The sequence below is a fragment of the Centruroides sculpturatus genome, unplaced genomic scaffold (assembly GCF_000671375.1).
Source record: "Centruroides sculpturatus isolate CEXI.00-Female unplaced genomic scaffold, Cexi_2.0 scaffold100, whole genome shotgun sequence".
Taxonomy (NCBI): Eukaryota; Metazoa; Arthropoda; class Arachnida; order Scorpiones; family Buthidae; genus Centruroides; species Centruroides sculpturatus.
In genome coordinates, this window is record NW_019384300.1 from 267,480 (window position 1) to 282,686 (window position 15,207).

Consider the following 15,207-nt stretch of genomic DNA (forward strand, 5'->3'; position numbering starts at 1 on the left):
ATCATTAAAGAAAATAATACAATAATAAACTTACACATAAATTATGTGATTAACATTATACAATCTTATTTATTGCAACAACTTAAACTGTTATGGCATTTTGAATTGCACAAGAGTCCCTTGCTTTTACAACTGCATTTATTCGTGGAACGCTTTTTTTTGCAATGACAGCGTGTATAGCCTTGCCCTCCACTTTTCGAATTAGCTGCAGCTGCTTCTCTCAGCGATATTTCTTGAGAAGAAATCTTACCTATGGAAAATTTTCTTTACAAATTACGAACTGATTACGGGTATAAAGCTGCTTGAGGGTATCATTTTTGTTTGCTAATTTATAAGTCGAAGTCTTCTATTCTAACAACAACTGGCAACACATTTCGGGCATCTGTACGGCCACGGTCAACATCGGGGACTTGTATTCGTACTGTATCACCAATTTGAGCAGAAGGAAACGGCGAAGAATTTGGCGACAGACTGTCGCCTCTCCATCGACATCGGCTTCTCGGGTGTCGTTTCGACCTCCACCAAAGCTTATCTGTGCTTGTCGACATACACCGGCGATTGTTCGAATGTATAATAATATAACAAAATATTCGGTCTTTCACTGACGTATTTTGTATGTGTCGACATTCACCGGAGAATATCGACATTCTCTAATTTCGGTCTTTCACAGTAACATATACACTTCTGACAAAATCATAGTTTAAGACATTTTAACAAAATGTACATTTTCAATTATTTGCAATCATTTAGTCATTGTAAATTTTCTTTGTAATAATAAAATATATTCTTGAGAGTTTTCTGACAGAGTCCATTAAGAATATGACAGTTTGAAATTAATTCTTTTAATTATTACAATGGCACAAATATGTTCTGTTAAAGGAACAATACAATGTAAAAATATAATCCGTTTCATTATTTAGTTTATGTTTGACAAGAAAATATAATCTGCATCAATATTGGCTTAATTATCTGAAAATTTTAGGGTGTCATCATTGGGTCCAACTTATTTTTGTCACTTAGACCATTGGGCTTCTGCCATAGTAAGGATTGAAGTGGACTGGAACAATGCTAGAATTATAAAGCCCAGATGTAGTACAGTTGATTTGAACCACATAGAAAGACCGTGATATCCGTTTGGATAGGTAAACCCATAAACTATAAAGATCAAATGAGCGTATCTAGTGTGTGGAAGGCATGGTATAAATTACTAAGGAGAAGGCAGTTCTCCAGTAGTAATTTTAACTTGTTGTTTGTCCTATTGTTATTGTATTATTTGCAACTTAAAAAAAATTAGTATAAACTTAAACTGCCAATTAATAAAAATGTTTCAAAAGAATTTTAAATTGTATAATGTACAATGAAAAAATGAGAAAATTCAAGTTTTCATTGGAAGCTTCAACAAAGTCATTTAGCCCAATGACAATCTTTACATTAAGATTGAAAACATTGGCAAACAAATTTATGTTTCACTAAAGTAAAGATTTGTATAATTAATTTATATCCGGGGTTGTGTGAATGAGAAAAAAAAATTGATCATATTTTTAAAAGTATTTTTCTATATTATAACTGCATTAGTGTATAATTTTTATTTCTTAATAATTGAAATATTTGTAATATCACACAATTATTGTTGTATAAATTTCTTACATTATAGATCGACTGGTGGTCAAGTGTGGGTCACGTGCAAACGTTTTCGTAAGTTTTTCATTTTACAAAAATAATAAAATTAAGGGTGGTACTTATTTATATTAACTTCTTGTAGAAGAAATTGGTAAACATGGCAACGTGTGGAACGTCGACACCTCTTCCGAAGGTTATCCCAAAGTTCAGGCTTCGGAAGGTTTCAGAGTTATTAATATCACAAAGGTAGATTCTATTGAAAATTAAATTTAACAGAAATATCATTATTAAGATAATAAGAAACCTGTATTTTGGAAAATCTAATATTTTGGTAGATATTCATGGCAAAAATGTTAAATTTTGGATTATTTAATAGGCTTTAAAAGGACTTCAGATCTATTCTCCTAATTTGAAATCAATTCAGTAAGATTCGTGGGATTATCAAATTACATGAATCTTGACTGACAAAATTATATGTCTGACATTAATTACTTTTGTAAATTGACAATAAAAAGAAATTTTGCTTATAGAAAACTCTTAATTTGATGCATGAAGAACCCAGTTGTGAATCACTGTTTGTGGCACCGGTCCTAGTTTTTTCCGACATTCATAAGAAGAGCGTAAGTTTATTAAATAGTTGAGTTTTTAAAATTGATTATTCCTGTGTAAATCTTAAATCAATAATTTTTAACAGATTATCAGTTTAGATGTTTCCTTAGGTGGTCTGGGAGTCTCTTCTAGTGTAGATAATAAATTGTTTGTTTGGGATACGTCAAATGGCGAAATCAGGGTAAACTATGGACACTTTATTTTACCAATAGACTTTTGCCATAGCCACAGATCACTGTATCTTAATTTTTCTGTAGAGGGTTTTAAATGGCCACGTTTGGGACGTGTACAGTTGTAGATTTTTTCCATCTGGCATTGTTGTTTTGTCTGGCGGAGCCGACATGCAGTTGAAGATTTGGTCCGTGGAAACGGGAGATTGTCCGGTCACACTCAGGGGTCACAAAGCCGGTAATTTACTTTTAAATGCATTGTTATATCTGTAGTATAAGTGATACTGATCTTGTCTACTCGAAACAGCAATTACAGATACGGCCATTGTCGATCGTGGAAGAAATGTCATTTCTGTGTCAAAAGATGGAACGGCTTCACTCTGGGACTGTGGAAAGTCTGCCCATTTAGATTACATTGCCAGATTCGACAATGCCATCAATGGCTGCGATATTTCTTCCGTAAATGTAGATCAGGGACACCCAGACAAACAACCAAGTATGAAACCTTTAATATAAAGTTATCTATAAACATGACTTGTACTTTATGATAAAATTCTAATTTAGGCGAACGTGAGATTGGTACAGAAGGAAAATTATTAGTGTTGGGTTGCGAAGACGGTTCTCTTCACACTGTCGGCATTCATTCGAGGAAACTGGTAATGTCGAGTTTTGATAAAAATCATGGAAAGTCTGCATAAAAATTAAAATTTCAAAACTTTCAGTTACATTCCTACAAATTTGGAACGGCAGTAAATTGCTGTAAATTTATATCGTCGTCTCAAGTCATCTGCGGCACGCAAGACGGTTACATTCATCTTTTCGAGATCCACGATTTAAGGTATGAACTTTGTTTTGTGCTATTTTTTAATCAATTTTGTCAAAGTATATTTATATATTGTATTTTTCAGCGAGCCTTTAGTTACTTGGGAAGAATCACAGTCTCCAGTGTTATGTATTCTTCCGTATCAACAGGGTTTCTTCGCCGGAAGGAGTAAGTAATCTTTAATCTTTTCTATATTTATTTTATGTATAAAATTATAAATTTTTTTGTAGGCGACGGTACTTGCATGTTTTATAGTATTAACAGCGACAATATGGTGCAGCTAACGGGGCCAAACATCGAACCAATCTATGCCATTGCGGTAGACAACATATTCTTGTACACGGCCTGTCGAGATGCAAAAATTAGGAAGTATAAACTACCTGTTGTTTTGATTTAAATATTTAATTTCAGTATATTTTTTGTGTGTAATATATAACTTTTTTAATATTTAAAAATAAAATTTCCATTTCTGCAGTCTCAAGTATTAAAATACTTAAATATTTTTTTATTTGCTAAATTATTCCTCTATGAGAGATTCAAATCCGAAAGTGGGTACATTCAAAAGATAAAACAAAATACTTTGCACTTCAAATTTTTAAGGTTACTATGAACACTTTGGGATTTGAGGCATGGTATTTAATACTTCTATAGAGTCCTATACGGAATTTGATTTAGAATGACAAAATTTCGTTTATATTTTTTTAAAACACCATCATAAAGGCACCAATTAACATAAGCATGCCTATTTATAGTTTATATATATACAGATCTTTGGATCAATGATTATGGCAAACAACCACAAATGCACAATCTTTCTCTAACAATAAAAAAGTTAAATTATGGCCATCTCTATCGCAGTAATAATTTTACCGATTCAAAATATAAATTCTTTAACAATAAGAAAGCATAAATTATAGTTGTTGTTGCTGTTGTTCACCAATGACGGCTTGACTGCACTGGACATGTTCCGAACTTTCTGTCACTTGATCTGAAAATTTACAAAATATTCTTCATGATTGTTTTTGCCAATTCACAAGACATTTATAATGTCGGTTAATTCTTAAGTAACCAAGATTATAAAGGAAATTAACAATTAGGTTTAAATGCATGCAAAAACTTCCTTTCAGTATTCAGCCAATAAGAGAAGAACTTTTATGTAATATAATCAAGCTCATACTATAAGTGTAAAATCACATCACATTGCTTTTCTAGTAACATTTTCTGTTTCTACCAGTTGGTATTTGGTCAGAAATGTATGCAAACAATAAATCTCTGTAATCAAATTCTCATGATATTTTAGTAATTGCTTTACCAATTAAATATAAAATGTAAAAATACAGCACATTCACAAAGATTAAAAAGCCTTTGTCTTTGCTTTCCTTTCCGTCGTTGCACACCACCAATAGTCCGTTAAAATTTACAAAACGTACGGAGACTAACTTCCTTTTTAGGCTACTGCCTCCACAATAAAATATGCAAACATGGTAAAATGTCCTCTGATGTTTCGCCACTATGTTTGCATATTTTATTGTGGAGGCAGTAGCTTAAAAAGGAAGGTCGTCTCCACTCTTTGTAAATTTTAATAGACTATTGGTGGTGTGCAACGACGGAAAGGAAAGCAAAGACAAAGGTTTTTAATCTTTGTGAATGCGCTGTATTTTTATATTTTAAAGAAATGCTTTTTATTCACATAATGCACTAAAAAGTAGAAAATAAAGCTGAAAAAACAGATTTCACATTTGTTTTTCAGCTTTATTTTCTACTTTTTAGTGCATTTATGTGAATAAAAAGCATTTCTTTAACATAAATACTTATATTTTTTGGTTTTATATAAAAATATGTTTAATTGGGAAATGGATGAAAACTGAGTTACAAGGGTTTGTTGCTTTGCATGACAAATTGTGCAATTTATTAAGCTAATGTACAGTGCCATCTGTTATCAGATTGCTTGCAATTAAAATTTTAGCAGTTAGCCAAAAAGTCTAAAAAAATGTATCGTTATTGGAATACAAAGTCTAAACTAGATCAGAAATTGGGAAGTGAGTGAAAATTGAGTGATAAGATTTTATTCCGTCTGCCTGTTTGTGCAGATAAGTTAATAAAAAGTGTATAAAAAAGAATATTACCAATTTGATTGAGTTGATTTTTTATCTGGTTCTGTAACTCTATTCTTTCTGTCTGTAGAGCCCTGCATAACTTTTCTAAAGTAAGTACTCTCTGCTGTGACGTTAACAATTCTTGATCTCGTTTTTGTTTCTAAAAAATAATTTTTATATTTTGAATTTAAAAATAAGAATTTAAATATTTTAAAATATAATATATTACTTCAGCTGCCATCTCAATAAGTGCACGATTACTACTCTCCCATCTGGTTTTCCATTGACCAGTTTCTTTTTGAAGTTTTTTAATCTTTTTTGACATCTGAAAAACAAAAATTTTTAAAATTATAACATTTTCTCTCTTGTAACGTCTTTTATTAAGTAAAAATATTTATCGTCTAAAAAATTTACCGCATCCATGTCGCTCTTAAACGAGCTGAAAACGTCGTTGCTCTTTCGAAGAACTCCCTGAAATTCGTCGTATTTCGAAGTGTACAGACTCAGCTCATTTCGTAGTTTCAATTCCGTCGAAGCTAATTCAGTACTTCTTTTTTGTAGTTCATTAATATTTTCCAACAGTTGGTGTTTCTCTTTCAGAAAATTCTCCCTTTCTTGTTTAAGTTGTAACATTGTTTTGGCTAGTTTTGCTTTAGCTAATTGAGATTCTAGTTCCTTTTGTCTTACAACTTTTCCCATATGCTATTAATAAAATAAAAATTGTTAATCTATTAATTACTTTTAATTACATTATTTTGATAACTTTATATTCAGGATTTGTACATTCTATTTTAGAAAAATTATAAGCTATTTCATTTTAAAAAATTTGTTATTTCTAAGGTTAAATATAAGCTTGAAACATCTGGAAAAGTAATTGATTAAATCTTGTAACTTTTTTTACATCTACCATAGAAGTACTACATAATGGCAATAAAATATTTAATAATAATTGTAATGATTTCCATTGATATTATTGAAAGAATCCAAATGTAAAGTTTTACAAAACTTTACATTTGGATTCCTAAATGCTTATCCAAATTATTTTACAATTCATTTATATTATGATTCAAATTGAAAAACAATTATATAACCTGCAGGAAAGCATTCAACAGACCAGAGATTCTCAACTTTTTTACTCTCACATTAAGAGATGTAAATATTAAATTTATTTGCAATCCTATGAGAAAACACGTGCAAAAAAATTTTCTGCATGTCACCTGGTGTCTCTGTCATATTCCTTTCACAGGTCCTATATACACTGGTCAATGAGCATATGACTGCTCTCCTTGGAAAGTGTCACCTTGTTGGCAGCCTCACTGATTCCGTTCCACCTGTACACGAAGCAGTTTTATCCATTCAGATATTGTATGCAATAGTCTAAAAAATTCATTCTGGATGTTCATTGATATATTGCAATAAATGAAAATATAACAACAAATTTGGTTCAATGCATAAGTTTTTATGTATCTTCATACATTTTACTGTATCTTGTGTAACAAACACATCTGATATTCACAATCATTTGTTGTAAATGATTTCCTGTGCAAAATTGCTTGCTTCCCTAATTGTTTGACTAATGTATTAGTAAATTGAGAACTGGTTAAAAAAGATTAAGATTATTTCAGAAGAAAACAAGAAAATTGGTATAATATATCTTAAAATGTTTACATATTCTTCTAAATATAAAAATTAGTGTGTGTTGTATGATTTTCTATTTAGGAAAACAAAAATACTAAAACTTATAGGATGACAATTTCTTATAAACCACATCTGATGATATTTGTAATTTAAATTTAACTACTGTAAATTATTTTGTGTCTATCTGTTATATACTCTTAACTCTCTTATCCTTTATCTTAACAATTACAAATGATGTAAACATCAATATGTAAAAAGTTTCCTTGGAAAAATAATTTGTATTGATAATATACTATTATTATACAACACAGAAGATCCATTAAATCTGCAATGCAATTAGTGCTGTATAAACATTGATCAGAGGCAATTAAATTGTGAAAATCAGGCAGAAGTAAACATAAATATAAAACATCTATAGCTGCTGTGAATTAAACATACACCAAACTATAAATTATCTTTGCTAATTAGTACATGGAAAATTGGAATACATGAATAATCTTAAAATCTATTCAGTGGTCTTAAAGTAGGAAATGCTTTGACATGTTCACAAATGATAAAAAATCAAGCATTCTGTCAGCAATGAACTCACATTCTTACACTCCGTGTTCAGTTACCTCAAGTTCCAATTGGCACAGTAATTCAGGCTGTGCTGATCTGAATCTAATGATTAGCTTCAGATAAGCACTGAAAATATCAGTCACTAGATTCTAATGGCTGATACTTTCATTGACAGATTGATGAGGTAAAAGTTTAAGCTTATGAAGTCCAAACACTGCTCAATGATCAGATATACGAGTAATTATATGATGCAAATGTGCCCATTAATAAGAAAACGTTCAATATAAATATTCTTTGGTTCATTCCATAGGAGCAAGCACAAAATTATCAAAAGGTCTAGACATCAGATGAGAACTGTGACAACAACTAAGTCTTATACACACAATGACTAAGTTTACAAAATACAAGTGAACAATAAATTTTGCATAATAAACTGATGTTTAAATCTTCACCTGCACACCTCTTGATTTCAGTCATTCATACACATACATTTGGGGTAGATTATTAGTACTTGCACCAAATATTATTTATGTTTAGTTTAATTTAATTAAACTATAACTAGCTAAGAGAGAGAGTTTTTCTTAATACCAACAATGCATCTTTATATTCTCAATTTGAATTAAAAAGCAAGATTTCATTGTTATACAGAATTTGCACGTATGTGACTTATCTCCTTTTTGTAATAACTGATTCGATTAGATTTCGCTATTAAAATCTTAATTAATTAATAATTGAATTTCTACATTTTTGTAGATATTCAACTGAACTATGATTAAAAATATATTTCTTGATTTTTAACTTAAAAAATTTAATATGTTAACTTGTAAATTCCATACCTTTTCCCATAAATCGTAATGATCAACCAGAGATTTTAACTTTTGGGCTAATTCGATATTTTCTTCTTTCAGCTGAGTGCTCTTCTGTTGATTTTCTTGCATCAAAGTCGAAATATCATTGAGAGTAGTCTGAAATTTTCCAACTAATTCTTTTCTTTTTTCTTCCTCCTCCCTAATACGTAGAAGACTCTCTTCCTATAAAATCAAAAAAACACTTTTTAAAATAATAATTCATACTTATAAACTGAATTTAAATGAGAACAATTATAAGCAATTATTATATTTTCAAAAAATTCATAAAGTATTTACCTTGATTGCTTTATTTTGTCTCTGTAATTCTCGGCATAAACTTTCCAGTTTACTCTTTGCCAAAACGGCTCTATTGTGATCGGCTTGAAGTTGTTCTTTTTCTCTAGTCAACTGAATATTATGTCTTTCGGACTGTTTTATTCTACTTTCGAAATTTCGTTGTTCTTCCAAAACTTCTAGATGCTTTTTATACAGGGCTTGAAGTTTCTCTTCTGCCGTGCCATAATTGGCTAAAAATTTCATCAACTGATCTGGAAAAAATTGTTTAAAATATTTTAAGAATTAAACTATTAAATCTAATATCGAGTAAAGACTTCCATACAAAATATTAAAGGAAAATTAACGTATATAATGACCACTATTTATTACAACATACCAATAGTTTTTTCTCCTTTACGTTTACTAGAATTGCAACCTTTAGAAAATTTTTTATGCATTTTGCTTTCTGTTACATCACATGCAGATAATATATTCTAGAATTTAAAATACGCAATTAGAAATTTATATTGTATTGTTACAAAATTTTTCACGTTTCCGTTAAAAACTTAATTTTTACATAAAAAATTTCTCACGTTATTTTTCTGTTCGACATTTTCCGTAACGGTACTCGAAACTTTGTACTCTGCCGACGTTTTCTCGGTAATTTCAATATTAATTTTATCCGAATTTTCTAAATCGTCAGAATTAGATAATTTTTCTTTTTCTCTATTCTCGTTGTTATCATTTTCAATTAAAGGCATGCTTTGTATGCTTCCGCTATTTTCGGAAGGATTTACTTTAGAGATTACTTTCTTAATAGATTCGTCCACACCACTCTTTTGATTGTCAATTTCTTTTGCACTAATGGAAGTGGATTTGAATGTTTGTTCCAATTCTGCAATTTTTTCTTTAATGTTATCGGCTAATTTCAATTGGTTGGCTTCAGACGAAGAATCTTTCGGTACATCTCTAGATTTTAAAACTTCGTTAATAGTATCTTTTAAATGTTGTGCAGTAGCACTGCATAAATTTAAGATATCTAATGGATTATCTTTATTAAAATCTGACTCTGTAGCATCTAATGCGGCAGTGATATCCGCTGTTAAATTAGTTAAATCACTGTCCAGAATAGATGACATATCTGGAAATAAGTCAGTCAAATTTTCAGTAGAAACTTCTTTATTCTCTGCCGAGGATTCACTTTTGGGATTTTCATCCTCATTTTTCACCAATTCATTGCCGTTCTCTTCTTTCTCTTCAGCAATATCGTCTTTTGGTGTATCAGTCATGGTCTCAGCATTTTGAATTTCAACTTTGTTGGAATCATCACCCTTCTGAAAAATACATTTAAAATATTAATGATCAATTGATCTTTTTATTGTAAAGATTTGAAATTAATTTCAAATTAAATAGCATTGATGATAATTTAAAAACTATGTTATCATTATTACAACTTAATACAATGGACGTCAGTACACGAACTTAATTCGTTCCAGAAGATTGTTCAAGTGCCGATTTTTCCCATAAGAAATAAAACAGATTAATCTGTTCCAGATCTGCCAAAAATACACTTATAAAGGCATTTAACCAGAATTTAACAAGCCTAGCATGCATAAATCATAAAAAAAACAAAAATACCCATATGCAATACTGACAAAGTATGCCTATTAATTTTATTTGGTTGAACATAAAATTTTTGAGTACTTTTAAAAACTGTCACTTGTTTACATAGACGTGCGATTTAATTATAATAGTTGTGAAATTTATTGCATTATTGCTGATGTGAAGCTTATTCCTTGTTTAGAAGCTTATTTTAAACTTTATACTTCATATTTTGTTTGAGTAACATCAAGCATATGCTTTCAGTTCGGGAAAGGATATAATGCATGATGTGAAAGGTGCACCTAAACTTCAAACGTGTCAAATGTGGTTTTAAAAGTTCCATCCTGGAAATTTTGAACTAAAGAATACATAACAGAAGGGCATCAAAAACTGTTGAAGAAGAAAAATTGCAGGAAGAAATTGTTGAAAATTGACAAATAACTCTCAACAAATTTTAATATTACAAAAGATAGCTTTAACTTAATTTAAATCTTAACATGCCACAGACATGTATTGTCGAAACACGACGACTTAAAGTAGTTGCAAAACATGACAATTGAGTTCTGTGTGCATTAAGTGAAAAAAAACAAACTGGATTGAGTATAATTTTGTATAATGAAGAGCTGTAACACTGGAGTTTCATTTAAATTAGTTACTCGTTTTTATCATAGAAATTTTTTTATGGATGACAAAAATAAAAATATTTGTTACGAGCAATTATTTATTGTAACATCGTCACAATGCTGGGTTGCAATTTTAATTATTTTAAATTTATTTAATTTAAAATATATGCTTTCCACCTCAAATTAATTGCATCTTGCCCCTGTACATCATACTTTTCCTGCTAGCAATAGTCATGCCACTCAAGGAATACCATCTGACTCTTTTCAAGGAAAAATTTTTGAATTAAAATAATATGACTTCCAGTCCAAACTGGAAGTTCATACCTAGTTAATTGAGGCCTCCAGCCCGTAAGCTTTCCATATTTGGTCTCATCTTTTATCTATCTAACTCCGTTCTTGAAATTAAGGAAAGACAGAGAGACATACGACAGTAAGAATTTATAGGTCTACGATTTTTCCAAATTGCAGTCCAATTAACCAAAAGTTTGTTCTAACAGGTTGTGTTTCTTCAGTTGAGTACTGAGTAATTTTTTCCTCAAATGTGTTCAAATACACAATTCAGTGTTCAGAATAGTTCAAGTGCTAAGTACCACTGTAAATGGATAGATAAATTGATGTAAAAATATATTTGTTAGAACTGTTCAGTAATTTTAAATAAAAACTAATTTAAAACTGATTTGGCTTAATGTTATAATAGTTAAAAGTTATTAGATTAAAAATTAATCAGTATACAATCATATTAATGAATTAAATCAATTCATTTGCATATGCATTGTAAACTCTCTCTCTATACAAATGTAATGGTTAGATTAATGGGATATTTGCCCAAAATTTAATTATTTTAAATGAAAATTCTTATATCTATTAATAGTGTGAGAATCCAGGGTTAATAATTTAATTTGTTAACAAATAAAATTATTTGATAAAAGTTTTACTTGTTTTTGTAAAAATGTACAAAGTTGAAAAAAGAACTTCCTGTTAGGTTAGAGAAAGGTAACACAATTCCTTCAAAACCAATAGTTTAGCGTGGAATTTCTCACGTCCTATCCACAAAACCACCCAACCTCCATCATGCGTCAGAAGAGTGGCGGGCTTATTTTAACTAATTTGATTGGAGGAGATTTCTAATAAAAAAGGGACAGGTCACCCCTAAACATTCTTAGCTCAGCTCAGCTCACAGCTCTCCACCCAGTGTTCTCTCCTAGATGTTCTTGACCTCTCACAAGATAAGTTTAGACTCCCTGTGTTCCAGTTGTAGAAGCCCATGTACCCTCCTCAATCATCAGCTCATCTCATAGATTCTCTTACATAACAGGAAGACAGAATATCACTGAAGGACTAACTATGGAGAGAGAATTTGCAACCTCTCTCTCCATAGAAATGGAAAGGTTAGATTAGTGGGCTGATTATTCAAGTTCCCTTTTATAAGGAATGATATAAAACAATTAGATATTACAATTCAAACATTATATAAATCTTTTCAATTTTATTTTTCCACTTTAAATTGTATACATATTATTTCATCTTATTAATAAAAATATAGTTAATTAATCAACTTATTTAACTGACTGTCATTCACCTAACTCCGTCGTCTTATCCACGATAGAAACAGTCTCTCCTAAAATTCCAGAAGTTAGTTACAAATTTCCATTTGCATCTTAGTCCACATAATCAACTATGTGGTGTTGGGAATCCTGATTTGAGAGATTAAAGCAATCTCTAAAAATACAAACGGTCATCACAAACGTGTGACGGGTCAGCCAGAGCCCCAGAAATTCACAATAGATCAAAATGCATTTTGTAAAACTATAAATCAGAATATAAAGATTCATTGACAATTCTGATTACTGTCCAGATCAGATACAAAAACCCCAACTAGTTTAAATTAAAATATGATTAAAAATTACAGCTAGGCATTTTTTTAAAATTATATTACTATTTTTTATTTTATGACAGAAATGCCAACNTTGAGAGCACTCACTCCAGGGGCAAGGATAGCAGTTAGCTTTCCCTTGCTTTGTTTCAACTGTTGATATATAGCTGCCTTTCAACTTAGTGTTTTAATTCTTATTTCCCATCTAAATTGGCTAGTTTAAGTTAGTCCTAGTTGTAAGTTAGATTAGGGACTCAGCTTGGTTTCCGGTTAGGTTATGATAGGTAAGGTTAAATAGATTAGGGTTGTTAGCTTTGGTCTTCTGGTTAGGTTTGTCCTAGGTTATGGTAGGTTAGTTTAATTAGTGAGTAAGTTGATGTTTAAAAACAAATTGGAATCTTACTCGTTTGTCTCATCTAGTTTGTCGTTGTGTTTATTTGTTTTCACACTGTCTAGCTGTTAATAGTATTAAGATTTGTGCTTGCGTTCAGTTTTATTAATATTAAGTAGATAAGTCTTCTTACTAACAGCCACTTAGCTATTTGTGGCGGCATTCAATTATTGGTGTTCACCTCACTCAGGTTTTTTTAGACCAGTGTTTCTCAACCTCTAATGAATCATCGCCCCCTTCAATAAAACCATTACATAGTATCGCCCTCTTTACTTCAAAATTCTGATGCCGAGGGCAAAGACTAACAAATTCATACTGCATTGAATAGACTAGTATAATGTTATTTGTTTAATTATTGTACGATATAACAAATAAAATGTCTAATTATTCTTAATATGTTTTACTATATCGCCCAGAAAATTGTTTTTTGCCCCAAATATAAATTGTTACTAATCGCCCCCTCAACATGGAAAAACACCCCCATTGAGAAACACTGTTTTAGACCCTTTTGGAGACTAAGGCTTTGCAGCCTAAAAACTGCATGCCAACGTCAAACATAGAGGGTACAGTAGTCATATGTATGCTGTTCAGAGGGATCCTACCTTTCCTACTGTCTAACTCCTCTCCCTTACCCTCTTTTCTGCTGGGTAAACACCTTGTGTACGGCTGATGTCTTTCATGTATGTATGTCTCAACTATTACATAATGGGTGAGACAGAATCATCCAAATTTGGACTGCTACATATCCCTCCAGCTAGCTTCAAATAGAAATAGTTTAATTATAATCACCCCCGTATAATAGAGATGGCTGACGAGACACTTCAAGAGCAATACAGTCGACCCACCTATAACGTACGTTCCAATAACGACAATTCCTATAACGTAGCGAAAAAATTGTAGAAACTGTCGTATAACATACTTCCCATAACGTCGTTTCGCGAGAAGATTGATAGAGTTTGGACCAATAGTGGATGAGCAGCCGAACTACTTACCTCCGACCCTGCGCCACGCTACGGAGCGGTTAAATTGAGTTTGCTATCGTCTGTTTAGTATTATATATAAATTAGGTACTGTATATATAATTATATATTAACTTAATTTATTGTAACNTCCTATGAGAAAACACGTGCAAAAAAATTTTCTGCATGTCACCTGGTGTCTCTGTCATATTCCTTTCACAGGTCCTATATACACTGGTCAATGAGCATATGACTGCTCTCCTTGGAAAGTGTCACCTTGTTGGCAGCCTCACTGATTCCGTTCCACCTGTACACGAAGCAGTTTTATCCATTCAGATATTGTATGCAATAGTCTAAAAAATTCATTCTGGATGTTCATTGATATATTGCAATAAATGAAAATATAACAACAAATTTGGTTCAATGCATAAGTTTTTATGTATCTTCATACATTTTACTGTATCTTGTGTAACAAACACATCTGATATTCACAATCATTTGTTGTAAATGATTTCCTGTGCAAAATTGCTTGCTTCCCTAATTGTTTGACTAATGTATTAGTAAATTGAGAACTGGTTAAAAAAGATTAAGATTATTTCAGAAGAAAACAAGAAAATTGGTATAATATATCTTAAAATGTTTACATATTCTTCTAAATATAAAAATTAGTGTGTGTTGTATGATTTTCTATTTAGGAAAACAAAAATACTAAAACTTATAGGATGACAATTTCTTATAAACCACATCTGATGATATTTGTAATTTAAATTTAACTACTGTAAATTATTTTGTGTCTATCTGTTATATACTCTTAACTCTCTTATCCTTTATCTTAACAATTACAAATGATGTAAACATCAATATGTAAAAAGTTTCCTTGGAAAAATAATTTGTATTGATAATATACTATTATTATACAACACAGAAGATCCATTAAATCTGCAATGCAATTAGTGCTGTATAAACATTGATCAGAGGCAATTAAATTGTGAAAATCAGGCAGAAGTAAACATAAATATAAAACATCTATAGCTGCTGTGAATTAAACATACACCAAACTATAAATTATCTTTGCTAATTAGTACATGGAAAATTGGAATACATGAATAATCTTAAAATCT

General features: G+C 30.7%; 2 protein-coding genes across 2 annotated transcripts in view; one reads left to right on the plus strand and one right to left on the minus strand.

The window, feature by feature from the left end:
* LOC111637463 (proteasomal ATPase-associated factor 1-like) overlaps nt 1-3,731 on the plus strand; it is a 26,194-nt gene extending 22,463 nt beyond the window's left edge. Inside the window, exons 2-11 of the mRNA XM_023382986.1 lie at nt 1,655-1,695; nt 1,763-1,866; nt 2,151-2,240; nt 2,315-2,410; nt 2,487-2,637; nt 2,707-2,895; nt 2,964-3,055; nt 3,122-3,237; nt 3,308-3,390; nt 3,453-3,731. Of these exons, the coding sequence (XP_023238754.1) occupies nt 1,655-1,695; nt 1,763-1,866; nt 2,151-2,240; nt 2,315-2,410; nt 2,487-2,637; nt 2,707-2,895; nt 2,964-3,055; nt 3,122-3,237; nt 3,308-3,390; nt 3,453-3,619 (1,129 nt within the window). The 3' untranslated portion in view covers nt 3,620-3,731. The remainder of the gene's footprint in view (nt 1-1,654; nt 1,696-1,762; nt 1,867-2,150; nt 2,241-2,314; nt 2,411-2,486; nt 2,638-2,706; nt 2,896-2,963; nt 3,056-3,121; nt 3,238-3,307; nt 3,391-3,452) is intronic.
* The window catches only part of LOC111638459 (uncharacterized protein PFB0145c-like), a 27,827-nt gene continuing 16,345 nt past the window's right edge, over nt 3,726-15,207 (minus strand). The window contains exons 7-14 of the mRNA XM_023384215.1: nt 9,232-9,972; nt 9,036-9,132; nt 8,660-8,910; nt 8,351-8,545; nt 5,733-6,020; nt 5,548-5,643; nt 5,349-5,478; nt 3,726-4,210 (exon numbers count right to left, since the gene is read on the minus strand). Of these exons, the coding sequence (XP_023239983.1) occupies nt 4,134-4,210; nt 5,349-5,478; nt 5,548-5,643; nt 5,733-6,020; nt 8,351-8,545; nt 8,660-8,910; nt 9,036-9,132; nt 9,232-9,972 (1,875 nt within the window). The 3' untranslated portion in view covers nt 3,726-4,133. The remainder of the gene's footprint in view (nt 4,211-5,348; nt 5,479-5,547; nt 5,644-5,732; nt 6,021-8,350; nt 8,546-8,659; nt 8,911-9,035; nt 9,133-9,231; nt 9,973-15,207) is intronic.